Source organism: Larus michahellis, chromosome 8 (genome assembly GCF_964199755.1).
Source record: "Larus michahellis chromosome 8, bLarMic1.1, whole genome shotgun sequence".
NCBI lineage: Eukaryota > Metazoa > Chordata > Aves > Charadriiformes > Laridae > Larus > Larus michahellis.
In genome coordinates, this window is record NC_133903.1 from 35,278,330 (window position 1) to 35,304,853 (window position 26,524).

The 26,524-nt window shown below is 35.6% G+C and overlaps 1 protein-coding gene across 3 annotated transcripts in view; it reads left to right on the forward strand.

Moving 5' to 3' along the window:
- The window catches only part of COL11A1 (collagen type XI alpha 1 chain), a 161,527-nt gene that overhangs the window by 44,238 nt on the left and 90,765 nt on the right, over window positions 1-26,524 (forward strand). Inside the window, exons 6-19 of one of the 3 annotated variants that reach the window (XM_074597971.1) lie at window positions 6,436-6,552; window positions 6,816-6,968; window positions 7,154-7,249; window positions 9,459-9,704; window positions 12,195-12,257; window positions 13,808-13,849; window positions 14,215-14,277; window positions 17,097-17,171; window positions 19,549-19,632; window positions 19,883-19,939; window positions 23,951-24,004; window positions 25,381-25,434; window positions 25,550-25,603; window positions 26,191-26,244. In XM_074597971.1, the coding sequence (XP_074454072.1) occupies window positions 6,436-6,552; window positions 6,816-6,968; window positions 7,154-7,249; window positions 9,459-9,704; window positions 12,195-12,257; window positions 13,808-13,849; window positions 14,215-14,277; window positions 17,097-17,171; window positions 19,549-19,632; window positions 19,883-19,939; window positions 23,951-24,004; window positions 25,381-25,434; window positions 25,550-25,603; window positions 26,191-26,244 (1,212 nt within the window). The remainder of the gene's footprint in view (window positions 1-6,435; window positions 6,553-6,815; window positions 6,969-7,153; window positions 7,250-9,458; window positions 9,705-12,194; window positions 12,258-13,807; window positions 13,850-14,214; window positions 14,278-17,096; window positions 17,172-19,548; window positions 19,633-19,882; window positions 19,940-23,950; window positions 24,005-25,380; window positions 25,435-25,549; window positions 25,604-26,190; window positions 26,245-26,524) is intronic. The other 2 variants (XM_074597969.1, XM_074597970.1) reach the window with 2 other exon arrangements.

The following is a 26,524-nucleotide window of genomic DNA, read 5'->3' on the forward strand; positions in this document are numbered from 1 at the left end:
TTCATAAGGAAGTTACACACCTGTGCTTTTCTTATAAATACCTAGTGAATAGTCTGGCCTCTGTCTTGTTTTCAAAACCCTTTCTACTATAAATGGAAATGTATTATATTCAGTTCAAGTTCAATCACATATGCTTGGCCAGCCCACAGAAATTAGAGTAGGGAAAGACCTAGCCAGTCTTCATCTTCCTTGAAGCTGGGCAGTATATTTTCTGGAATGTCATCAGGTCTAGTTTTCAATGGACCCAGCTATCAGGCTTTCAAATCTTCTCGTGGAAGATTGTTCTGCAACCCAATAAATCACTGTCTGACTTCTGCTGAAGAAATGCTCCCCGAAGGAACTCTGCTTCATTTACTTTGGACCTATCCCAAACTAATGGCTTACTTGAAGAAATGAAATGTTTGCCTTTAATGAAATGAACTTGGTAAAGTAAAGGTGCAAATGGCCCCCAAATATGTTGACTTGAAGGCTTCAGGCATCCTTTCATGCCATGTTAATTTAGTGTCCTTTCAGGTGTTTGACTGATCAGAAAGACTAGTTTTCTGAAGAATACAGAAAGATAATTATTTTCATGTTTAATTTAATTTCGTGTTTAGTGTCATGTTTAGAACAGCAGTTAGCTAATTTAGCAAGTTTTAAAAATAGTGATCTTCCTAGCTCTCTTTTTCTTTGCATAGGTATATAGACTTTTTCTTTAAGCAATTAACATAATAAAGAACCTTAAGTGCCACCTTCTTCTTTTGATAGAGGCTGTATTTGGAAGTTGAAAATTTTGTTCAGATGTCATTTTATCTCCTTGCTTTTATCGCTTTTATGAACAATATAAGGAGTATGTGGTAGAAGAGGCTATCTTTTAAATCTTTTAACTTTCCTTCTGGTCTAAGATTGACATCTACTGCCATTTATATTTTTTTTGTATTACTGCATCTGATTTTTAAAACTCATTTTGCTTAGCATCCTTTGTTTTATTGCATTTTGTAAAGTGTTAGTGAGCCTAGAATGTTTCAAAGTCATCTTTGCTTCCTTAGCTAGCTAGATGATTTAGCATAATCTTTAGGCAACAGAAAAGTGGAGCTTATTACAGTTCTTTGGTTTAGGATTTAGATTGCTAGTTCCTTGTAATTTGGAAAGGTAAAGCAAAAATTGCTAAAATCTGCAGCTTGGGCTGGGGGGGGTAGGTTTTTTGCGTATGGATAGCAGAAGAATCTGTTTTCGAAGTAAGGCCATCTTCAGAATATTTAAGTCATTCCACAGCTGAAATAGGCCTTGCATGCTGCTGATCTGCTTCTAAAATTAATCTGATGAAGAAAACAGTTCATCTCTTTAATTGGAATTGCATGATGATCTGGTAGTGTAATATAATCATTCTGGTAAAGAAAGCATGAGGTCATAGCGGAAAGATTTTGTCCCATCGAGAAACAGCAGGTTTTATTCTTTTCATTTTAAGAAAACAGTCATATGCAATATTCATTACAAGAATGGCTGTTCTGTAACTATTGGTGGTCTTACAAGAGAAGAAAGAAAATCAACAGAAAATTGCATCATATTTGAAGTATGTGTTACCTGATGTCTCTTAGCTGAAATCCCTCACCAAGTTCCAGCTATTGTCCAAGTTGAAGATATAATTTTGAGTCAATCATTATGATATTCATGTGAAATCACTGGGAAAGTTAATGCAGTTGTATATATTTTACTATTACTATGAGCACTTGGTGAATCTCGTCTCTGTATCTGTAATCAAATAAAATCTTTCAGATCTGTCACCATCTCATTATCTAGCAGCAGTAGGATTTAGGTATACTTTCATAGACAGATCTCTGAGGATGACTGAAGTAATACTGCACAGCTGTGGTAGGTATATTTTGTACTTGGCTAAATTTGTACCCAAGGAAGTATCATCAGAATAATCCACAAGCCAAATGCCCCTTTAAATCCCATTCCAGCATCTTGATTCTCTGGCTGCATCCTGACCAGTAATACCTTTCTTTTGGTATATAGCTAACAAAACAAATGGTGCTCTGTTCAACTACACGCTTCATCTCTGTCATATTTGCTTTTATTCCCTGCTTTGATTTCTTGCTAGAGTTAGTAGTCTTGACTAAATTTAGAAAGTGGCAGAAGATACTTTTCCATTGGCATTAATTAATTTTGAAATTCTAGATGCTTTCTCCTATATTTTCAAGAATCTTCTTATTCTCTTTCCTTTGATCAGCAGTGCAACCATGACAGATTTCTGTGAACCCCCCAGCTTCTGTGAACTAGTAGCAAGGCCTGAGATAGCATGGGTTTTGCACTCAGAAATGTTAGCATCCAAAATGTGAAGGCACTTTTCTCAAGGTTTGTTGAGGCCTCAAAGTGAGTGGGTCATAACTCTGTCTCTGGTCATCTGATAAAGGTGACCTTGTAGTTCTGAAGCTCCAGAAAAAGAAGGGATATGTGGCACATATCCAGTCGTGACTGTTAATGTCAGAGTAAATGTGAGTTGCCAGGTGAGAGCAGTGTGAGTTGCCAGTTCACAGCAGGTGACTAAAGCCCTGTTATTCACTCCATTAAATCTGTTCCTGGTATTTGTCAATTTAGTCCTTACTGAACTGGCCAGTCCCTTCACCAGTACTGTTGTTTCATCTTAAAAATGGCAAATAGCCTTTATCATGCTGGAGTGGAGTAAATCATATTTCTGAAGTACATCTTTACAGCACTTAGGGGTGTAGAGATGCATTCCTCCATATGGACAGATTGTGCCTCAGGAAATACACCTGGAAGATTTCACATCTGTATTTCACTAGTTGCAACAGGACCTGTGCAGTACAGTACAAAACATATTCTCTCTGTTTATTGGCTGGTGTGAAAGACAAGGGTTGCTCATCTTTCAGAAAGAAACATCTGGAAAGGAAGGATTGCTAAGAAGGTGGTCTTTCTATGTGGGAAGTTTAGGGCTACTGCATATTCCCACTTGTCCCCCTTGTACCAATGGCACTACAGAGTACTGCCAATTAGAAACTATACCTGAATATGGTTTCAGCATGGTGGCCACATGTCCTAGCTTGTAGATTCAAGAATTCCCATAATACCACTCTGATACCATGGTCTTAAAAAGGAAGAAAAAAAAACGGTCCATGGAGAAGATCTTCACTTGCTTGGCAGTAATCTGATTCCAGCATGGAAACTGGCATTCTCCACTTCTGATCCATTCCTGTTCTTTTTGTCTGTGTGCCTGCATATCATTGCAACCCAAATGTACCACTGTGTCTGTGATAATATTTTGCATATGTCAAGAAAGTTTCATTTTCTTTAATAGAAATGAGTGCAGCACAATACCTAAAAGTAAAGTATTTTCTGTGTGATTATGCATGATGCAATAGATCTCTCCACATACTCATGCTTTTTTGTATGAGTGTTTTCGAGTTCTCATTCATAAATGTCTGGCTTTCCAAACTATGCCTCTGGCAGATCTTAGCGTAAATATCAATTTATTCACCACTTTCTTTTTTAATACTAACATACTTGGCACAGATATTTTTCCTTTCTTTTTTTTTTTCCAGTCAACATTTCTGTTTAGTTTATGGCCTCTGAAGAACTTTTTGTAACCCGCTGTTGTAATTTTATTAGTTGCATAGTTGGCACAATTCAGCACAGCCATTCAGCTTATCTTGAAGGAAGCCATACTACTGAGATTTGAAAAACAGTTATAATAGTGAGAAACACAGAGTTATATTTTAATTTTTAATTGGTCAAAATGAATGCTGGAGTTCCAGTTTCAGAATAGGTCTGCAATGCTTACTAAAAGGGAATCTGTGTGTCTGGAAGTTATTAAAACAAAGTCTTAGCATCATATTTAAATTTAAATCCAGCTAATGAAGCAGTAATTATCTCCAAAATGTTCTTCCACTTATCCCTTAAGATATTGGATAATATTTAACATGGGTAGTGTCTATTGTTTTAGTACCAGTAAAAATTACATAGCAGAGCGTTTGATTCATGTTGTTCGGCTGAGGAAACATTTAAAAGTATGTAATGGGTTGTCACTGGTAGGGCGGAATGACTGAATTTGAAGAGGTGTATTCCACTAAAGTGTTTTTTGGGGTTTTTTTGTAGATCAACCTAGTTTGCATAGACTTCTTGACAGAAGATATGCAAATTGGATTTTATGCGTTTGCACACATTTTTATAATTTCCAAATAAATACAGCAATCTCAATGTTGTTCTGTAACTATTTCAAAACGGCTGTTGTTATCCATGGGGTTATTTCTTTTCTTTACTTCTTTTATGTGGCTGCCTGTGGTCTCCTAGAAACTCGTCACTGTGTTTTCTTTTCTGGATGTCAGTGGCATACTTCATTAGAAACAAGTTGTATTGAGTTGCATTTCCAGAACTGCACAATCCAGAAAACATGTTTTTATACATTTGCACGTCTGTAAAAATGTATCATCACTGCCCATGAGACCCTCGGACAATACCATTTACAAGTCAAAGATGTTTCATTGACTTCACTGGGATTAGGACTGAATCTTAATTTACTGAACAGGGAGAGAATAACCACGTATTACTCACCAGGTTTAAGTCTAAAATGCTGCTGGTTTTGAAAAGTATAAATAGAATCAACTTATTTCTGTAATGCCAATGATATTACTGATGAAATCAAAGCCTTGCTTACTTTATATATATATATATATATATATATATATAAAACAGGCAGATACAAAGTGCCAATATACTTTACAGAGAGGATATTTCCTGCTAAGATGATACATGTTTTGTTATTTAAGTGCAGTTTGAAGTTCTCTTATTAATGTGCAATATGGTTTTGGACAATTACCAGAAGTATGTTACACTCTTTCTATATGTTTATCAAATCTCAAGAGTAATCAAGTTATATGTGCATGGGTGTAGAAATAATCAAAAGGACAATCAAACAAAAAACATCTGACTTCTTCAAAAATCTGTATCTTCTTTTTAAGAAAAGCTATTGGTCATAGTAGCACTCTGAGGAGTCACAGGAGTGAAGTAACAGGAACTTTTAACATGGACTTTTAAGTGATTAAGGCCTTTCAGTGTTAGTCTCATACTTCCTGAGGAAATCAACTTCTCCATATTTTCTGTGCATTAAAATCATAAGTACAAGAATCATATCAAAAGGTTTTGCCAGAGAAAACAGTTAAACCAGTAATTTGGTCACATGGTAGAATATATTTTGGAATATGGAGATCTGTTTTAATCTCATTTATAATTTCTTCTAAAATGTCAGTTTCCTTCTGATGCTGATAATATTTGTGACTTCTATGAATCGTCAGAATAATTTGAAGTGTAATGTACTAATCCTCTCAGGAATCTAATGAAAAAAACAGATATTGACTTAATTTTACAGACAATGATGCTGACTTGTAACAGGAGAGAGGAGATTCCAGAAGTGGCTAGCTGACATGAGGCACATTTAGAGTATTTCTTCCTCAACAAAGGAAAGCAGACACTTGGCCAGATTGTGGCCACAATTCCAGCATCCTTTGGCTCCCTGGGGACGTAAAGGGAATTGGTAGCAGCCATGAGACTGCTTTAATTTACAGGACAAACCAGTTCCTGTAGCTTCAAGCATGATAGGAGTGGTTAGATAGTTTAAAGCCTCCCTTTCTTCTCAGCTGTGATGAGTAGTACTTGGTGCACGTAATACCCAGACCAGTATCTTCATGGCACAGCCAAGATTACAGCTCAGGAGTTCCTGGCTCCCTAGATCATGTTCACAACATTACACAAGCCAGTTCTAAACCCATTGTCGCTTGTAAAAGTTTTGTGGGCCAAATCTTCATTTGATACTAGTTATTATAGATACAGAGCTATGGAGCAATTTACAGCAGCTGAGGATCTGACCTTTAAATGAAATTATGCTAGTGAAGCATTTGCCTAAGCAATGTGTACCATGGAGCTGCCCTGGTTTTGAGAACTCTCCATCAAACAAGAGGAGGATAGCCAGGGTTATTTGAGTTGTGTGCTGTTTCTTCTATCTGAAATTATTTACCCTTTCATGTCAGATATTGGCATCTCTCTGCTCTTATGGTCACCTGAAAAAACACACAGGTAAAAGAGTATAGGTAAAATGAGGCGTTATTTGCAATTTGAAGATTAAATTAGTGTATTATGTCACAAAGGTCAGTTGGTGCTCCCAGTAATCCAAATTATAGCTGATTCTTCTGTGCAGTCCAATAAAAGAGAGTTTTTTCCTGGCACTATTACTGGCTTTTTTATTACTTTTCTATTGTGCTTTGAAAGAAATAAGAAATAGTATTTTTTTCCCCAAATGAATAACTGTATTGAATTGTTCATACTACCTTAATTTTCTTAAGCTTTACTGCTAAGTAAAGGTTAAGATGCTTTCCAGTATTGCTAATCTAGTTTGCTACCACTAACATGGGAATGCCTGATATTTTTCCATTTGCAATGTAGTACGCACCAGAAGATTTTATCGAATATGACTATGAGTATGGGGATGCAGATTATAAAGAAACTGATTCTGTAACAGAGGGACCCCCACTGTTTGAAGAGACAGTAGCACAAACAGAGGTAACAATCTGATCTGTTTGTTGTGTGGTGTCCAGCTGTCCCCTACCATATGGTTTGTCAATTTGTGTCTTCTGTATATAAGCTAAATGTTTTTCTTTCACTCATTTCTTTACTCTGTAGCTGTAACACTTGCTTTCAGTTAGAGATGGAAGGTCTCATGGCTGACAGCATTCATCTCACATTTGGTTACCCTTCTTTCATTCATGCTGTCTCAATTTTCTTTTATTTATGTTTTCCCATTCCATCTTTCATAACGTTTGCAGAAAAAGAAAGCCATGGTCAAAAAGAAGAAGAGGACAGTGGCCACTAGCTCAAAGGACAAACCCCAAAAGGCCACAACAAAAAAATCTGAAAAATATGCATCCAAGAAGAAGAAAAGTTATCAAGCAGCAGCAAAAGGCAAACTAGGGGTAAAGGTAGCCAAGAAAAAATCAAGATCTTTCCCAGGCCAAGACTGGAAGATCTCTGATAATAAGAAAAAAATACACCTAACCCCACTAGATGAAAACGTCTGGCTAATACCATAACCTGAATAAAAGTGATACTCTTGAATTTTTCCTACAGGATTTCTTTTAATAATGTACCTTTTCTTTAATACTAGGCAAATGTTGTTGATGGATTTCAAGAGTATAGCATAGCTGAAAATGACTATGGGCCCCAGACAGAAGCTCCCTCCAGAACTACTGAAGCCAATGAGGTAATAAGGACTCTTGAGAAAATACTAGGCAAAAACACTTGCCCACCAGGTGTCAATGATTCAAAAAACACAAACACATTTTAAAAGGATGAATGTTCGTCTGTGTAAATATACATATCTATACATAACAGCAATTAATGCAATTTTATGCTTTCTCAGCCAATATCAGAACCTACTATTTTCCCATCAATTCCGTAGAGGTCTGCTGAATCTTTAGACTGAAGAGTTCACGATTCTGGAAATCATTCAGTGATATATGCTGTGGGAATGCGGGGTTGTTGCATTCACTGTGGATGTGAATGGAGCGATGTCTATTATAAACTAGGTTAGATACTAGAAATAGTCCTCCTAATTTAAGAGGAAGTGAAGTCTCTAATTTTTCATGCAACTTTTAAGATGCGGCATAAAATGAGCCTAACACAAGCAAAGAACGGCTGCAACCATAGCAGCATATTGAAGATGAGTCAGAAGCCATCATTTCCTTTTAGTAGTTCTTCAGCTAAAAAAACCAAATTATTTGCTTTTCACTGAGGTTCTATGAAACATTGTATTTTGAACTGTCAAAAAAGGAGAAAATTATTATTTTGACTTGTGTTAGAAACCACATTTTTGGAAAGCTACAATGACAAGCCTAAACGTTATTTTGTTAAGTTTACTACACCTGAAGCCAGTGTTGATTAATATGTCTGCATATTAATTAATGCTAGTTTTAGAAAATGATGGCTAATTACAAGAAATATTGTTTTCATTTTTATTCCACATTTTCCTTTCAAAATGAAGATATGTTGCTTAAAAGATGTACAAAACTGCCTCCCTTCCCCCCCTCAAATATTTGAAAAGAGGAAAAAGAGTCTTCTTTTTTTCGTGTGTTTTCCTCCTATGTATTTTGGAAGGTGAAGGTGAATTAAGACATATTTTACTCATTCTATTGTAAGCTGTTCTTGTGTTAAATTTCATGTTTACTTCTCACAAGTTGGTCAACAGAGGCATATTTCAGTAGTACTGTTTCTTGGGCATTTATAGGCCAATTGTACAATAGTACAGTCATTATGAGGTAGATCCAAAGTGCTAAATACTTTCCTTAGTGAGAGCAGTTCTGCATAAAGGTAGAATTTGGCTTAGAAGTGGTTCAGATCCACATTTACTCTAGCTGTAAGGCAAAAGTCATAGTCGTGCAGCTAATGGAATTAGGCAACTGATAAATCAGAATTTGTCCTTTTATTTTCATTGCAATATATTTCAATATCATGGTTAGATCAAGATATTTTTAATTACTCTGGATGTTAATTAGCATCTTAATATATTTTTTAAGATCGTACTATTTCATCTTGTCTGAACATCTAGAATATCTGTCTCATATTAGCAATATCTGAACTTTGATTTCTTTCAAAATTATCCTTTCAAGAGACCTCTGTAAAAGAATAAAGAAATCCTCTTTTTTTTTCATAAATGGTTTTGTACATCTCAAATATAGCATTCTTTTAAACTGCTTTGGTGCTTGAAAGTTGGTTGCTTGGTTTGACAGTTTACATACTTGAAAATGAAAGCTTAGATTTCAGAAATGTTAAAATTAATCGGAGTCTTGCAGGTGGAATTTGACTCAGCCAAAAAATACATAATTTACCATGACAGACGTGAACCATGACTTTTCGAGTGATGAATAAACTGCAAAATCATTAACAAGAGGAAAGAAATTGAAACATTTGTCTCAGCAGTGGTATTTATAGACACAAAATAATAAAGAAGGCTGGGCTTAACTAAAGCAATTCCTTCACTTCCTTTACACTGTGACTGTAAAAAGGTCTGAATTTATTCACTGTTCGTTGTGCTTTATATGTTCATTCATGAATGCTTGTAAATGTGAAACCAAGCAGGGAAATTTAGCTATATTTGGCACTAAAGTAACATTAAGCAAGCAGTACCCATAGTGTACTGACTATATTGAATTCAATGGTTTTGGAAATAAAATAAAAAAATGCATATGAAAGCATTACTTCTTTGTACTACTTATACAAAGATCTTTTAATTACTCTGAAAGGCTGGACTTCCATTCTTTCAGACTCTAATTAAAAGACAATATGCTATAGTTCTACTGTTCTTTCTTCTTTTGACAAGTCATCATGGTGGATCAGCATATGCTTACATTGCTTTACTAACAATAACTCACGTATTCCTCCTATTCCCAAATCTTTGCTACTGATATGAATAGCAAAATCCTGTTGAAGAAGTATTTGCTGAAGAATACATAACTGGAGAGGATTATGATAAAAAAGCTGAGGAAACTGAATATGGAAACAGAGGAGTAGACCTCAGTGAATCTGATCTGCTGGTAGATGGAGATTTAGGCGAATATGATTTTTATGAATATAAAGAATATGAAGAGAAACCAACTGATTCCACTAATGAGGAGTTTGGTCCAGGTGTTCCTGCAGAGACCGATATCACAGAAACGAGCGTAAGTTGATTGAAGGCATAATGCAGATTAATTTAATTTAGTGATTCTTTTATAGTTTTACAGTCTCAGAACTGTACAGAGCTTGATCCAGAGCTCCTTGTACATATTAGATATATTCTCACTTTTGACAGGCTTTGGATCAAGCCCATCTTCTTGTTTTAGTAATCCTGAACTCTTTTTTTTTATTAAATGCAGGGGTTTTGTCTGTTTTGGTGAAGGGAGCAAGGGAGGGTTGAAGATGGGAGGGAAAGTAAAGAAGAGGTGGAATTCCAAGAAATAAATGATAAAATGAACAATTTTAAAAATCTTTCTAAACTAGAGCTAAAGCTGGAAAGAATGTAAGTTCCAATGCAGGTGAAAGTACTGTAATTAATATTTTTATGTGATTACCCTAAGAAGTTGAAATGCATATAAGTGTCTAGAATCCTATGTCTTCTGCTACTTTCCAAGGAGAAAATTCATGAGTGGAAGGTGAAGGTCTGAACCCTTTCATGAAAATAAGCTTCGTCAATGGTGACAGGTTTATGACCTTGCAGGAGTGATAGGATGACATGGTGGATCTTGTGAATCATGCTTTTTTGTGTGTGTTTTATAGCTCTCTCTTTCCCTCTGACTTAATCACAGGCTTAACAGCAAGGCTTTAATTTTCCTTTAGTTGTGCCAAGATCCTCGTTTACCAGTTTACCGAACTGTTGAAGCTGCAAAGAAACTAATATGACTAAGACTGGAAGGAAAATTAATTCCCAATTGGATTTTTAATTGATAAGGCCCTGAATATAGTAGGAAAGGAGAATTTTTTTGCAGTATTTGCTCGGTCTTATCTTTATTTTCCCCTCACAAACTCCAAACTTCAGTTTCCAAAGAATCCAAGAAATAACAGCAAATGCTGTGAGGTTGCTTTTTTCTGCCAACCTTGAAACCAATACTTCTGTATTTCGTTTATCACTCCTTTCTAAACCCTGTTGGGGTCATTGTGTTTTTTAATGATCCTTATCTATGCAATGTGATACAAGCTTACTTTTTTCCTTCTAGCACAGATGGGGACACTGTGGCAGAATGACACAGAAAAGGTCAGATTATCTGCAAAGCAAAGAGCCCATAAGGCACCATTTGTGCCTGCATTAAGCAAAAGACTGTGTAGACTCTATCCCCTGGTGTAAATTTCAAATTAAAATGCCTTGCTACAAAACCGAAGGAGTCAGGAAGCTTGAATTAGAATCCAGGCTCTGATCTGTGCCAACTTTATTACAGCTCTCATCTGCTGAACCAGATATATATCGTATAATTTTCCTTTGACGTATGGATTTATTTGGAACAAGTGAAGTTCTACCTTTGATAAAAAAAGGCAAAATGAAAAGCACTCGGTACCTGAAAACTTTCAAAAAAGGGGCAATATTTCCAAAGATTCCAACCAATTTTTATTAATATAATAAAATGTATTTATCTGTACCTCTTGCTAGGTTTTTAAGAACTATTGCATCATTACTAGTGAGATCTGTGCATTTATAAATCAATACAAAATGCACAAGCCATGAATCTATATCTCTGTTTTTCCTTTCCAAAATATTTCATATTGAAATACTGTAACATTATCCTTAACATTTTCAAATCCCCAACTATTTTAGTGTGAACATGGAATCACTCTACTGAAATATTAAAAAAAAGCATTTCGAATTTTCATCTAAACAGAGCTGAATTTAATTTCTAGTTTGCAGTCAAGAGAAAAATTCTGAAGAAAAATACATATCTCCTGGTTTGAAAAAAAAATTAGTTGTTTTTTTTTTTTTTTTTTAAATTGAGTGTGTTCTGCCATTAGCATTTGTTATTGACCTGTTCTTTTAGGTACTTCTGTTATCTTAATCGTGAACCCAAAACTTCCCATAGAGCTGATCATAAAAGAATTTTGCAGTTGATGCTAGTTCATGTAGTTAAGAGGCATAACTGCCTACCCAAGAAATATTATTTAATGTTTACAATGCTACTTAACTCCTTTCCCATTTATGCCATGAAGTCACAGACTCTTCTCAGACTACTTTACATGTTGTGTATGTCTAATGAATGAAATTAGGAGCTTGAAGGGTACTGTCCATATGGGACCAAGGGATCTTTCTTTAGGCTTGCTTTTTAATTGCCAAGAATATGTCCATTCAAATAAGAAAAGAAACAACATTGTGACTTCCACACAGAAGTTGTAGATTCTTAGTCCAAAGTCCTAATGTATACCATGGGATGCAAACTATTATATCTCATCAGAAAACTACAAATGGACAATATCCAATAATTTGAAAAGGATGCATGCAGTTTTTGCATTTTCCATTTCTCATGTATTAAATATTTTTGATTGATATGGTTTGTGCCTGTGATGTGTTTTTCTCAGCACAGGTCAGTTCCAGCTTTAGCTTGCAGTTATAGGTTGCTGCAGTTCTTTATTGTACCAGGTCCTTATACCTTCTACTTATTTTCATTTTGGGGGCTGTTTTTACTGGCCAGGTGACTGGACATGGGGCTTACGGAGAAAAAGGCCAAAAGGGAGAACCAGCTGTGATTGAACCCGTAAGTACAGATGTGGGTGAGTTTTTCTTTAGCACTATATAACAGATGTACACTGTTGATACATCATTATCAAACCATGTTGTTCATGATAACCTTATCCGTGATCTCTGAGACAATCACCTGCAGCGTGGACAGTGTAAAGGTGGTAACAGACACGAGCCTGTTCAGCCTTCTCTTTCGGTTACAGAAAGGACTGACCACATGTTCCTTTAAACAAGGAGAATCTTCTTGTGCAGAGGAAAACAGAGTACAGATATGCTCTTCATGGCCACTTGGTAACTACAGCTTGGACAGACAGCTTAGGCACAGATAACAGTGTAACCACAGGTTTCAACAAGGGCAAGGAAATCCTTCTGAGAAGTTAAATAAATGCTTGTACGTTTAAGCTGGTGCAAAAATTTACTTAAATACTTTCTTCGAAGGTTACAACTCGGTCATAAGCACAATAACGGATCAGTAGCTTACAGAATTTTTCTCATCTTTAAATAGTAGTATAGTAACTAAGTGGCTTTTACAGTAGGAAAAAGTTATCATGTAGCATCATGCTTGACAATTAGAAACTAAAATGTAACTGAATTTAAAAAAAGAAATAGATTACACAAAAATAATAATTTTATAACATCTAGCAGGCGTCGAATGCCAGTTGTGGTTTACTCATCTAGAATTTTCAAGCACTGCTTTCAAGTATGTATTTGATCCAAATAGAATTAAAGTTTAATCTTGTTTTTATTTCATAGAAAATTAACTTCAGAAATATCAAGGGAAGAAATTAGCTTACGTCAAAGCCTGATAAAATATTATGATGTGTCATTGTTTCCTGAATATCAAAGGTCTGGATTCTGTGATCCAAGAGCTCCCTTTTAATTCTATATTCCTATCCCAGAATTAGCATTTGGTTAAGTTACTGATCACCAAAGTTAAAGGACTACAAAAATGAACAAGTTAGAAGTCAAGATTGTGACCTTTCAGTCATGATCTGTGAAGAAGCTCAGCGTGTGTTAGGTCATAAAATGCATGTCTTTTCTAAACCATTGCAAGATACATTTAGTTTACACCCATAATACTGAAGAGGTATCCACTGCCAATCTCCAACATTGTTGGAGTTCACTACAGCTAGCTTCAAGCTTGTTTGTCCAGTCCTCCTTCCTGTGGAAAGCCAAGTGCAAGTGAGGATCATGTATTTATAGGTCTTACCATGACCTGGAATTTGGACTAGTGTCTTCACTCAATAAAAAAAAAAAAATAGGAGGTGCTATAAGACCCACAACATAGAAATAGCCAGAGCTATTCACACCAAATTCTTTAATGGCATAAAAAAAAAATAATATTTTGAATCAAGTACTATGAAAACTTTCAAACCTAGAAGTCTTTCTCACTTTTAAAGCCACACAGCAATTCAGATTCCAATTCTAGTAACTGTGGAGAAAGGATCCCCAGAAAAGTTTATCAAAACACTAGAAAATATTGACTTCAGTAGGTGAACTAAAAAGATGTTTTATATTTTTCTCCAAGACACAACAAATTTAGTATCTTTTTTCATCCCCCCTTAGGGTATGCTCATTGAAGGACCACCAGGACCAAGAGGACCTGCTGTAAGTAGATTAGTCACAATTTCTTTTTATTGCCTTTAATTTATCCACTGTGCTTTGGTATTCATGAGTTAGTATAATTAATATTAGCTTTATCATAGTTCTCAAATGGTATATTGGACTTAGCGTGTTTAGAAGGGAGTAAAAAAGGGTCATCTCCAGCATTTTCAGTGACAGCATGCTACAAGCTGAGTGCACATGAAGATCAGACTTTTGAATGTTGACTATAAAACTTTGTAAGAAAAAAAAAGTATGGCACCTGATAAATTATTTTATCTAAATATGTGTTCAACATAATGTTCCAGAGAAAAAATAGTTCAAAAATGCTGCAAGCCGTCATTCAGCATAATGTCATTCATTTTCCATAGGGTCTTACAGGTCCCCCAGGTCTACAAGGTCCTGTCGGTCCTCCAGGTGACCCTGGTGAAAGGGTAAGTCAACATCTAGATTATCCTGGGTATTCATGGTATGTCTTGCACTAATTGCTCCAAGAGTAAGTAAGTAGGTTAGATCCTGATCTGAAATATATACACATAGGTTGAGAAACTTCAGTGGAACTGAGGCTGATTTACTCAGCTGAGAAAATCAACTGAGAATCTGGACCAATATTTCCTTAGTGGTATAAATATGTACTGTAACTACTGCAAAAAAAATTATTTACTATTTGTCTATATTTCTCTGTTTTGATGTGAATTATTTTAAAATATAATAAAGCAATAGGTACAAACATTTCATATGGATTTGAATGAGTTTTAAAAAAATCAGTATGACCTCAGCTATAACACATATAGATACAGGAAAAAAAAGCTCTACAGAATCAACATGGAAATATTGAAAGTGGTGGATAATATCTAGACAATCTAGGCAGAATTGGCCATACTAAATAACATACTGCATGAGAAGCCTATCCAGTCATGATTATAATTGAAATTTAAGCTGTTATTTTAGTCTGACATGTTCTTACAAGCCTTTTCTTACTGCCACAACTAACTCAATTTTGAAACAGCCTAAATATATTTATTTGAGGAAAATATGTTACAAAAAAATTTTCCAGAGTTTTATGAGTGATTTTTTACCAATTAGCCTAGCATGTTCAAACTGTATTTGTGAATAGAAAATGTTGAGAAGATGCTGTTGCTTCACTAAATAATGACATAATGTTAAAATCCCAAGAATGCTTCACCTTAATAGTAAGTCAGCATCCACACTTCTTTCATATTTGTTACCTGTAGATTAACTAAACAACATATTTTGGAATTTAAACTTATAAAATGGGAATTTTAACACATTGTAATGCAACAACTACTAATAATAGTTTTTTAACTAACTGCTTACTGAATTAATCATAAGGCAATTCTTGACTAACACATCATGTACCTGTCATGGAACAGAATTCACGTTTTATATAAAAAAGTACACATTACATAAAAAAAAATAATTGTAGAAAAAAGAGCAATACAGGTACAATAGCAGATTCTGCTGTCAGATTCCGTCCTAATGAAATAACATGCCTTACTTTAAATTTTAAACATATGTGGACAGGTTTGTTGTTTTATGTAAACAACAACCAGTGTATACAAATAAAGGCTCTAACTCTTGCTATAACTATTCTGACTGCTTTTCACCTTAGGTAAAAAATTTAGAAAAGTAACATTCTGAGGAAATTACCATTCAAGAAAGGCACATTGCTTAATTTTAAGAAGCCCGCATTAATACCTAGAATAATTGAGAATGTTGTTTAAGCATGGAACTACTGAAGAATTAGGTGAGAAATCCATGACTTTTTGTAGTTGCCTATGGTGCTTCAGCTTTTGTATTAAATTATTATATCATTCTAATCCTAATAATGTGTATAAGACAATTGAGAAATGAATGAACATACACTCCTGGAGAAGACCATAAGTGGTCCCACTTTTACTTACTCTAGAGATGAATTTTACTCATATAAAATGGTGCAATGGAAGAAGAAAGTGAAAACTAATCTAATCTTCAGTTTCATCTTCAGTAATCTAATCTTGATCTTCGGTAACCTAATCTTCATTTTCTGATCTAATCTTTCATTTCTAATCTTCACAAAGACACATAATCATATGGCATAAAGTCACTGCAGGTCACAGTGAAGGTTCTTTGGGTGCTTTGCAAGTGCATTTAATTATTTTTCTATTTTTTAACCTTAACTCAAAATTGCCTGGATATATAATGGTTCTTTTAACAATTACAACATTATATTCAATATTTTATATCTGAATTAGTAATAATTCTCAATTTAAGATTTATCTGTAGTGTGTTATTAGCATGGAATTATTTTTTTATGCTTCAGGCTTTTTTCGAAAAAGAGCTCAAACAGACTTAGTAACAGGCTACTGATCTTAATCCCTGAAGAGGGGAAAAAACATCAAAATTTTTCGGATCACTTTTCCCATTGTTTTGTTCAACTCCTGAGCAGCAGAAGGAACCAGTTAAGACAGTTTGATGTTTGTTGGTCTGTCATTGCAACCCTGCAGAGAGTCGTTCTGGTGAATGAGTACTTTGTTTCACAGATATGCAGCAGGCAAATGAGCACTCCTGATTCAGGTCCTTCCTGCCCTTGACAGCTTCAGCTATTAAAAGTGCAGCATGTAAATTGCTGTGAGGAAAGGTGCAATTATAAATCTAACTGTTGTCACAACAGCAATATTTATGCAGCATGTTGGATCAATAATCATGAGCGTTATGTACACACATTGGTACCTTTCTTCAACTCCATCTTAACACAAAAAGTTTAGCTCTTTTTAAACTGTCAGGGAGAATTAGATTTTATAAAAAATAGACTTCAAGTCGTAGCTGCAGGACTTACGTAGCCTTTGAAAATTAAAGCTACTCAAAAGGTGTAAAGAGAATCATCAGTGTTAGTTCTCTATATCAAATAAAGAAAACACTGGAACACAATGCAAATCTCAGCTCAACGCAATCTATAAAATCTTTAGAAGAGCCTCCATAATTAGGTACTCCATACTCCATTTTTTAATATAATTTATAAGTAAAATAATTAAAAATAATAGCTTTCTTCCCTATTGCTGAATGTCTTCCCCAAATTCAGTTATTTACCTCACTAATAATGAATAACATTCCCAAACTATTTGCAAAGAGACTATTAATCCATGAAGTGCGTCATTATGAATACAAGTGTAAGTGTGTAAGAGTGACTCAAAAGGTTTACCTTATGTAATTATCTTTTTGTTCTCATCCCTTTTTCTGTTATCCCTTTTAGGGTCCACCTGGTCGCCCCGGTCTTCCTGGTGCTGATGGTTTAGCAGGTCCCCCAGGTACCATGTTAATGTTGCCGGTAAGTTGTATTATGATTACAGGGTAGCCAGCCTCCAAAAAGAGGAAGTGTGTTTCAAGAAATGTATAGGTGTTTTCTTTTTTCATCTGATTTTGTCTTTGGAATGAGAGATGATACAGTTCCTTGTATGGTGTAAGCATTTCAAGATCATATGGTACTACCTTTTTTACCCTCAAAGAAAGCATATGCTTTAGCTCCTGCATGGCTGCCAGATTGGAACCTACATGAATGTATTAGACTCACTGAAATCCTCCTTATATTTCAACAGTACCTATTATTTGCTACTATATGTCCTAAACAAGGAGTTTGCTGTTGCACAAAGGGCATGTACTCCCAGCAGGCGTGTGTGCTTTCAAGTCTCCTTGACATGGAGAATTTTAAGCATTCCGTGCTTAAAATTGGACTTCAGTGTCCTCTTTGAAGAGTCAGTGCATCCTTTGAATAGAAATACATGCACATAGCCAGCTCTGCTCCCACTGGAGTCAAAGCAAAACACCATCTGTTTTAGCAGGTGGAGGAACAAGGCCAAAACTGTTAAAGTATCTTGCAGCTTTGCAGTATGAAAAGTACTATATGCATGGAATTCATTATTCCTAAGTGTATGTGTGTACCTGAAAGCTCTGATGAGTACCAGTTCCCAGAGAATTGATAAACCAACTATAAATGAAGGGACAGTATTTTTGGTAAGTAAAGCAAAGCAAACAAGAAGTCTCGAAGCTCTAGTTGCCGCAGTTCTGATACAGGAGGCAGGACTACATCAGTATCAATGAGGAAAGGATGATTTTGTAAAGTTTATTTTCTATTTTTGAAAAACTCAATGGAAGTTTATTAAAATATGCTAATGTTTTTGACCTCTTGCTTGCACCAAGTTCTGTTACACAGCTGGCTGTGTAACAGAAATATTTGTTTACCGATAATTAGTTGATGGAAAAATGCCACTACTCTACAGGGGAATTATTCCCAAGTCATTCTTCCATCTATTATTGCTGTATCAGTTTGCTCCATTAAACGTAGTAAGTGTGGACTAAGAGTTAACTATCAGTAACTTTGGAAAATCTCAGTAGCTTTAATTTTAGATGTTAATGAGTCTCAACTCAAGTGATTTACCAAGTCAAACCAGAAGTTTCTCGGAAAGGAAGAAATTGGCTTCAGGTTTTCTGAATTCCAGCCTAGTTGTTTAATCACCATCCAGAATTCTTTTCTACACTTATAAACCCCACTGAGAAGTCAGTATCCTTTTATAACAGATGACCTGCTCACTAGCTTGAGAGCCATCCTGGTATAAAGGAGTAAACAGGTGAAATCGAATCTAGCAGTGGCAGAGCATCTTGTCACAGAGGTACCTTCAAAACACCAAGTAACATGTGGGAGACACCTTTTGTGGGATGTGTGGCTCTTCATCGTCATGTGCAGAGCTTGAATTCATCAAAATGGGTTCTTCTTTTCAATGGATGCAAGACAATGGATTTAGGTACGTTTGCTTGAAAAAATATTTTGAAAATGTGGTCGATTCCACATTATGTGGATCCCTACAAACCATCTGGCCTCCCTTCAAATGATAGAAGGCTTGGTAGTTCTAATTTTAGAAAAAGTCAGATGTTCATATGTGGGGGCTTAAAGCAATAAGATTTCCATCACTTTAAAAAAAAAAATTCTTCCATTCTGATGATAATAGATGAAATAGGGCAGTAGAAAGACCTCAGTCAGTCTGGGTGTAGGGAAACTGAACAAACTGTTGCAGTCAGTGAAAGATTCATAACCCTGATATCCAGTGTGCCTATGCCATACCTTTGGAAAGCCATGCTTCTTGTTGCAACTTAGTGTCTCTACAACATTGCAAAGCTTCTGATTGCAGTTTCATGAGCAATAACAGCCCGGGAGTGCAGCAATGAGGACTTAAATTTTATTCTGTAATTTATTTTGAATTTTTTAGAAACGACACACAACTTTTTCATTTTAGATACCAAATATTTTAAAAATCGACGTCTGCCTTAATTTTAATTGCATTTTTCTGTTGGTAGCTACCAATGTACAGAGAATTAATTAATTTTGAAACATATTTTTAGTGAGTTTTTTAGAATTTATTCTGGCCTGGTTTTGAGGCAAACAAACAAGCAAACAAAATGAAAACCAAAATCCTATGAAATCAATAAAATGTTTGCTCATAAGGGATTAGATTTGCACTTCATTTCTAAACTGTTACCAATGACGTAATATTTGTGCTGGATCTAGTGGCCTCAATGCAGCAGTCTTATGAAGTTAGTGGTGTGTACTAAAGACGGAGACCCTGTGTCTTTCAAGTGGTTTATGCAGCGAATAACAAGTATGAGTTTAATTTGACAAATTCTGAATCCTTTTCTTGTTTTGATACTTGCAGTTCCGCTTTGGTGGAGATGGTGAGAAGGGCCCAACAATCTCAGCACAGGAAGCTCAAGCACAAGCTATTCTCCAGCAAGCTAGGGTGAGCACAAGGAGCCTGCAAACAAAACTGCCACAAGGGTACAGCTCAAAAAAAATTTCCATTTTATATCATGCAGGATGTGAAGTAAAGAGCTCTAAGCATCATCTCATCACAGTAATCCTTATGGACAGCTGAGTCAATGATGGGGGCTATTTGCTAATGCATTATGAAATTGTATTAATATAGAATCTGTATGCTGGCTGGCAGCTTTTTCTTGATACCTGTTGGTTTGTTCTGTTTGTTTTCTCAGATTGCTATGAGAGGTCCACCTGGTCCCATGGGACTCACTGGAAGACCAGGTCCTGTGGTATGTAAACAAAACTGGGGCATAGGTTTAAGAACACAATAACACAAGTCCATGGATCTCATTCTGGCCTTGCCTACACCTCTGTATTTGTACTTATTTTATTTGAAAAAAACCTGATATAATCAAAGCCATAGTTTGTAGTCTTATTCAAGGTCTGCAATCCAACTTCAATACTAAATCAGTTTTTATTGTAGATTTTGGGGTGTTTGGATAAAGCACACTGGTAGACTTAGAAAACTAGCAGAGTTTTACGTAAATAACTACATATGCCTCTACAGTCAGTCACCTCCGTAATAATATTTACAAAACTTCTTGTGGTAAATATGAAACTCTACAGAAGGAGATACTAAAGCAAGAGTGTGAGGACCTTGGCTCACTACTTAAGCTGAATCTGGAAAGTTCTTAAGAGGCATTCATATAAGCAATTAAAAACCATACAGATTTCTAAAAGAATTGTGCTTTTTTACTTCAGTCCTGAATTTGGCTTGACTGTTAATACCAAATGATCTGCAAAATGGCCTTGTGGATGTTAAAAAAGCTTAGTATTTATACAAAGTCTATACATGGAACACTGCTGACATGCAAAACAACTTTTTGATCACTAATAGGTTTGCCTCTGTAATCCATACAAATACTTTAAATAGACAATATTCATAATGAAAGAATAAAACCAGGTAGGAAGCCCAGCAAGCCAAACCCACATGATCAATCTTGCAATTGCAATTTCCACTTTTAGGAAATGGATACTTTTCAGACTCAATAGTCCACTAAATGGTATAATTTAGCATTTACCATCTTTCAAAAAGCTATTATAAAGCATCTGTACCATGATATAAAATAACAAATGCTGCAGCCAAGATCATAAGTTTTGTAGAAGACTAGTCTTTTATAAATTTCTCCCAGGTGATTGTATTTATCTTCTGATGAGTGAAATTCTCTTTTATAGTTAGCACAGCATCCATGTTTGAAAGATCCACTTAATTTGGAAACTGTTATTTTGTCTACTGTGGTGGCACAGCTGGGTTGGCAAATATTTGGCCTCTTACATTTTGATCTATGTCTGCTGTAATTTTTATTTACATTGTCATTACAGTGGTGGACGCAAAGAGTAATGTTAGCAGTTTGTATTAGATCAGACAAGAATCTAGTTGTAAGACACAGACAAGAATACAATTGTGCTATTGAGAAATAAAAACAAGTGATTGCTGGGTAACCAAGAGAAAAGGATTAAGCAAGTTCCTATTGGTTTATTGTGTGACGGAAGAGTGACTGCAGAGATATGCCAGTCACAACTGTAGCAGCACGCATAGAAGACAGCAGTAGAAGTTGCTGGAGGCCACCTGGTTTTCTCCTTGCCTCAGAATGCAACAGCATTTTCCTCCAAAGTAGTTTCCTTCCACTCATCCCAGTTGTGCAGATTTGGTCATAACTTAGAAGTGGTGAGACAAAAGTATAATAAATATGCTTCCTTTCCCTTCTTTTGTGATTCTTTCCTTTTTTAATGTGATGCTTCAGCAACAGTCCATAGCTGAACAGTAACAACCAAGTCCTCCCCTTCCAACCTCCTCTTTTTCTCTCTAATCCTCACTCTCCTTAATGTACAGTGTCTGTTAGTTTGAAAGGAGGAGAGCAGATGGACAAACATGAGTATAGCATCCTTCTACTACCAACAGAAAATACTGGTCAGGTTATCATCCATCTCATTGCGTATAATTACAGCAACACAATGCAACTGAAAGGTTGCTTCAGTGGCTCTCACTGCTGTTCCCTCCAGTGACCACTTTTATTAACAAAGAAAACCCAGAGGGGCATAACATAATCCCATACTGTTGAAGGAATATTTTAGGGAGTGTAAGGAACACTCTGAATTGTGTTCTTCCCTGATCCTAGCAGCTTAACATTCTCTTCAGTGACTCTTGAAAGCTAGATGATACTAAAACTGTTGTAAATTGTAGTCGTTTTGACTCATCTTCATATAGCATCAAAAAATCTGTTCCAGATTATGCTCTGCTCCAAATAGACCAGTGTTGCGAACCCAGTCTGTTTATCTAGGTGAAATTTACTGTTTTCAGGTAAATTTTAGCTAAATATCCCACCAGAATCTCACTTGGTCCCCAGAAACTGAAATCACTGGAGTATATTCCTATTTTTAAGCAGACCTATATAAGAGCAATTCTTTTCTAGAGTAATTCTTCTAAAGTAAATAGTTGCTGCCAAGCAGAGAATTTGGCTCTCAGACTCCTGATTGATATAGGTATGCAATACTTACAAATAGTCAAATGTGTTGGGTCAGTTTAACAAACGAATACGCTATTTCCAGCAGTGCGTTTAAATCAAGAGACCCGCAGGATAACATTCAGTCTACACATATAAAATAACTATAGAACTGCTGTAAGCAAGGAATTAATTTGTAAAGACTGGTATAATATTGACAGCAGGTTGTATACCTTTAGCTGAGGTATAACCTGGCCTCATACTCACACTTTCATGTTTTAAAAGCCTTCATGAATTTATGTATGCAAAATTCAACAAATTAATAATAGTAATAGTTATTTTGCACCTAAGCCACCAGGAGGCTCTAGAAATCCAACTCATTGATCTGGCAACATTTTTGGCCTACAGTTCCAGAAGCATCTACAGATTCATCTGTCAACTCTTTGTGTGCCCAGCTTATTTTAAGAATGAAGTAGTTGGAGCTTTTACTCTTAATATGAATTTTATTTTGTTAAATTGTTAGTAGCCAATAAGATACATTTAGAAACATAACAGTTATTGAAATCTTAAACGTAGCACTGTCAAAGCCCCAGTCTAGCTTCAACTGAGTCTTGAGTTCACAGGCTTTATTTACATCGAATATAAAATGGATTTCTCCCTACAGATATGAAATGTAATCCATTATATTAATTAAAAGCAGAGCTTACATGAGGGAAACCCAAACAGACAGTCACTACCTACCAAAGCCACTGTTCTCTCCACTGCCAGTACCAGCTCAGGATCTGATTTTCAGTTCGCTTAGGACTTGATTAGGACCTGCAAGGTCAGTGGGAATCTGTCCACTCTAGGACGCTAGACTCAGCACTAAGCCAAGCCACGAGGCCACTTCTTTCTTGGAATGGACACTATGGTGAATATAGGAGGACTATCAATTTTCCAAAGTCTGCAAGATTTGTTTCATATTAAATAAATACATTTGGTCTTGACCTATTTCAGAAGTCAGAAATGCAAAAATCCTTTTGCCCATGACAGTAAACTTCAGTATGTTCCTTCCTTGGGCCTGTATTCTATCTAAGCATGTCAAGATTTTTTGGTTTGTTTTGTCTATTTTTGTGAGACCATTATTAAGAAAATGCAAACTTACTTTGACTAGTTCTGCCCCAGATTCCATGCACAGTGTCTTATCCTGGATGAAGATCTGTTTTAGGTCTGTTTATGATTAAAACTCACTGTGAAAATGTGTATCATTATTTAATGATAGTAAAGAGATGCAGTTATTTAGATTTTCCACTTCTCCAGGGCCAGATGCACAAAGACCTTGATTAAAACATCACTGAAGTTCATTACAAGATTAGACAGGGTTTTCATTGACTATAGTGATCTTTGGATTGAATTCCAAGACTCTCTAATTTTCTGTACAACACAGATAAAGGTAAGAAGAGGTGGCTTTCATTTCAGTTGCCTTCCCTACAGCGGATGCACTTCTGTTTGCATGACTTATGTTCTTACTGTGCTCATATTTAGCTCTCAAATATTAATACAGAACAAAATGTTACATTTGATCCCATTCAAATTGATGGGTGTTTTCTTTGGTAGTAGAAAGATTTTTGGCCCAGTTAGGCCCAGTGTCTAGACAGTGATATATCAGGGTATATCTGCAGAATCAAATGGTGAATTCACACCTCCTAATGAGTAGGGGATTGTTTGTTTTTTCTCCCTATAGTTAATGTATAGAAAGTAACACTCAATTAGAGTTTTTTGTATATTTAAACAATATGTTTTGCTTTTTTCATCAAGGGTGGACCTGGAGCAGCAGGTGCTAAAGGTGAAAGTGGTGAACCAGGTCCCCAGGTACAATAACATTGCCTGTTATGTTTGAGTTTGTTTATCTTTAAGAAAATGCATTCATATCACTTAGAAGAAATCAATGACTGATACGCTTTCCACGTGCAATTGAAGAAAAATAGCTTTTACAATACTATCCTAATTAAATGGAATAGCTTGATTGTTCATTTTGAAATATGTTATACAACAAAGTAATTATCCCATGTAGAGTGTCATCACTTGAAAACCTGTTTTAACATTGTCACTTCAGGCTCTTTTCATTGTTAAATAATCATATGTCAGTCTGCAATTGTATGACCTTGGGCTCTGATCTTATCAGATCTCATAAGGTAAGAGAGATTGAATTTAATTGGTAATTAAACAGGATATATTCAAGGAAGATGTGACATAGCAAGAATAAATCTTTAGGAATCAGTGCGTGCCTTTCTTAGCTTACTGTTATATCAGTGCAGTGATGTTAAAGAGCATTGAAACACATTGAAATCTTTCAGCTTAAACCTAAAAGTAATAGAGAGTTCTTAAAGAAATAATGATAGGATTTTCTGGAATGCTGATTTTGCCAGATCTCAAGTGGTGTTGTGGATTTGCTACATTATTAAATGCTTGTCTTAAAATTCCACATGGATATTTGCAGAAGAAAACTAAAGCAATTAAATAAAAAAGCACTCTGACCAGCTGGTCAGTGTACCAGTTTGCTTACTTACATTTTTAGTATTTTTTCTCTTCCTTCTCGGCATTTTTGGGTGGCAAGTCCTTACCATTGCTATTTTTGCCTGAAAAAGATGCATTTGGATAGGAGATGAGAAAGCTTCCACAAAAACATATGCCTACACAGTCATCGGTGAAAGTTACATGTGTTTAAAAAAGTGGAATTAGGTTTTTCAGTCTGGGGTAATTTGGTCTTACTCTAGTTAAAACAGTGCTGTGTAAAGCTAAGACAGCAGGTGAGCTGTTTTCCAGCACAACTCACATTTGTGTATGAGTTAGGAACCTGAAATAAGCGCTCTTTAGTTTTCATTAAATACTTACTATGTGACTAAAATAATTTTTGCATGAGAGGAAGAAGGGTTTTCAAACAACAGGAGACTGAGATCTTCAAAGCCATGAAAAGAATGTAAGAAGCTTTTATGTTAAAAGGACCAGTTATGCGATGTATACTGCCATCTCATGAAAATTAGTGTTAAAATTGGTAGCGTAAAGGCTAGTTTGGATGCCCACGTTCTGTTAAAGGTAATGGGAATTTGGAAACCAGAATACACCTCCTGGTAAAAAAATGCAGCTTTGTTTGTAAAAAAAATCTTATCTTGTTCTTGAGGTGAGATGTTTAATTAGCTTTTTGCTGACATGAATATGATTCTAAGAATTACACTCTTTAAATTCAGGGTCCTCGTGGTGTTCAAGGTGCCCCTGGTCCGAGTGGAAAAGCTGGCAAAAGGGTAGGTAGCATACAGTTCAATCCTGCTCTGGGTAAATAGTTTCTATTTAAAATATATCTAAATATTATCTGGTTCCACTGCATTTTCAAATGTTTGCTCCTTTGGGGTTTTGCAGGGACGTCCTGGAGCTGATGGTGCCAGAGGAATGCCAGGAGAACCTGGTGCAAAGGTAAATAATAATAAGACCTGATGCTTTATTTCAGTCTCGGAATGGGCTAGACAGATTTTATGTAGGTACCACAGTTTCTTTCAGGCCAACCACAAATTCTTCTCTCAAGTGAAAATATTGAGGTTTCGGATAGCTGGGTCAGATGCAAGGACCGAGAATGAATCATCCATTTGAAATATGGTAATTAATGGTAATGGCTAGTAGTTTAACCTTGAAGTATCTTGATTCTTGGGCATGATTCCTCTGAGTCAGTTTCTAGTTACAGAGTACCAATAATAGTAACATCAGTTTTGCAACTGCAAAGTGCAGATAGAATCAAGCTTTTTATTTAAATGTAGACTTCTTTTTATAAATAGCATAATTACAGCACAGTGAAAAAGTTGGTGTGGCATGTTCTGTTGTGTTAATGCATAGAAGCAAATTTTATGAGTTTGATCTCTGTGCTCCCCTCCATGTGTTTCATTCAATAACAAAAGTGTACATACAGCCAAGGGCAGAAATTAGCTCTTGGAAGTAAGACACAATTTACTCAGAGTAACGCAGAACATAAAAGTCATTTACTAAACCTGGGATTTCATCTTTCCTAGGGTGACAGAGGATTTGATGGTCTTCCTGGCCTCCCTGGTGACAAAGGTAACAGGGTAAGAAAAAGATGTATATTTATACAACACCACATTGATACTGTCACAGAAATAATGCACTATTCATTAAGAATATTACTAAGCACTATGAGGAAGTTAAAACAGAATGTCAGCTTTTCACACTACAGAATAATATCTATATTGTCCAGTAATGTATTCCTCATTAAACATTTTAGTAATATCAATCAATAGACAACAATTCATATATATGTATTAATCATTTAAATATATTTTCAGAATTCAGATCACATCTTCAGCTAGGTTTTGCACTATTTTTTCT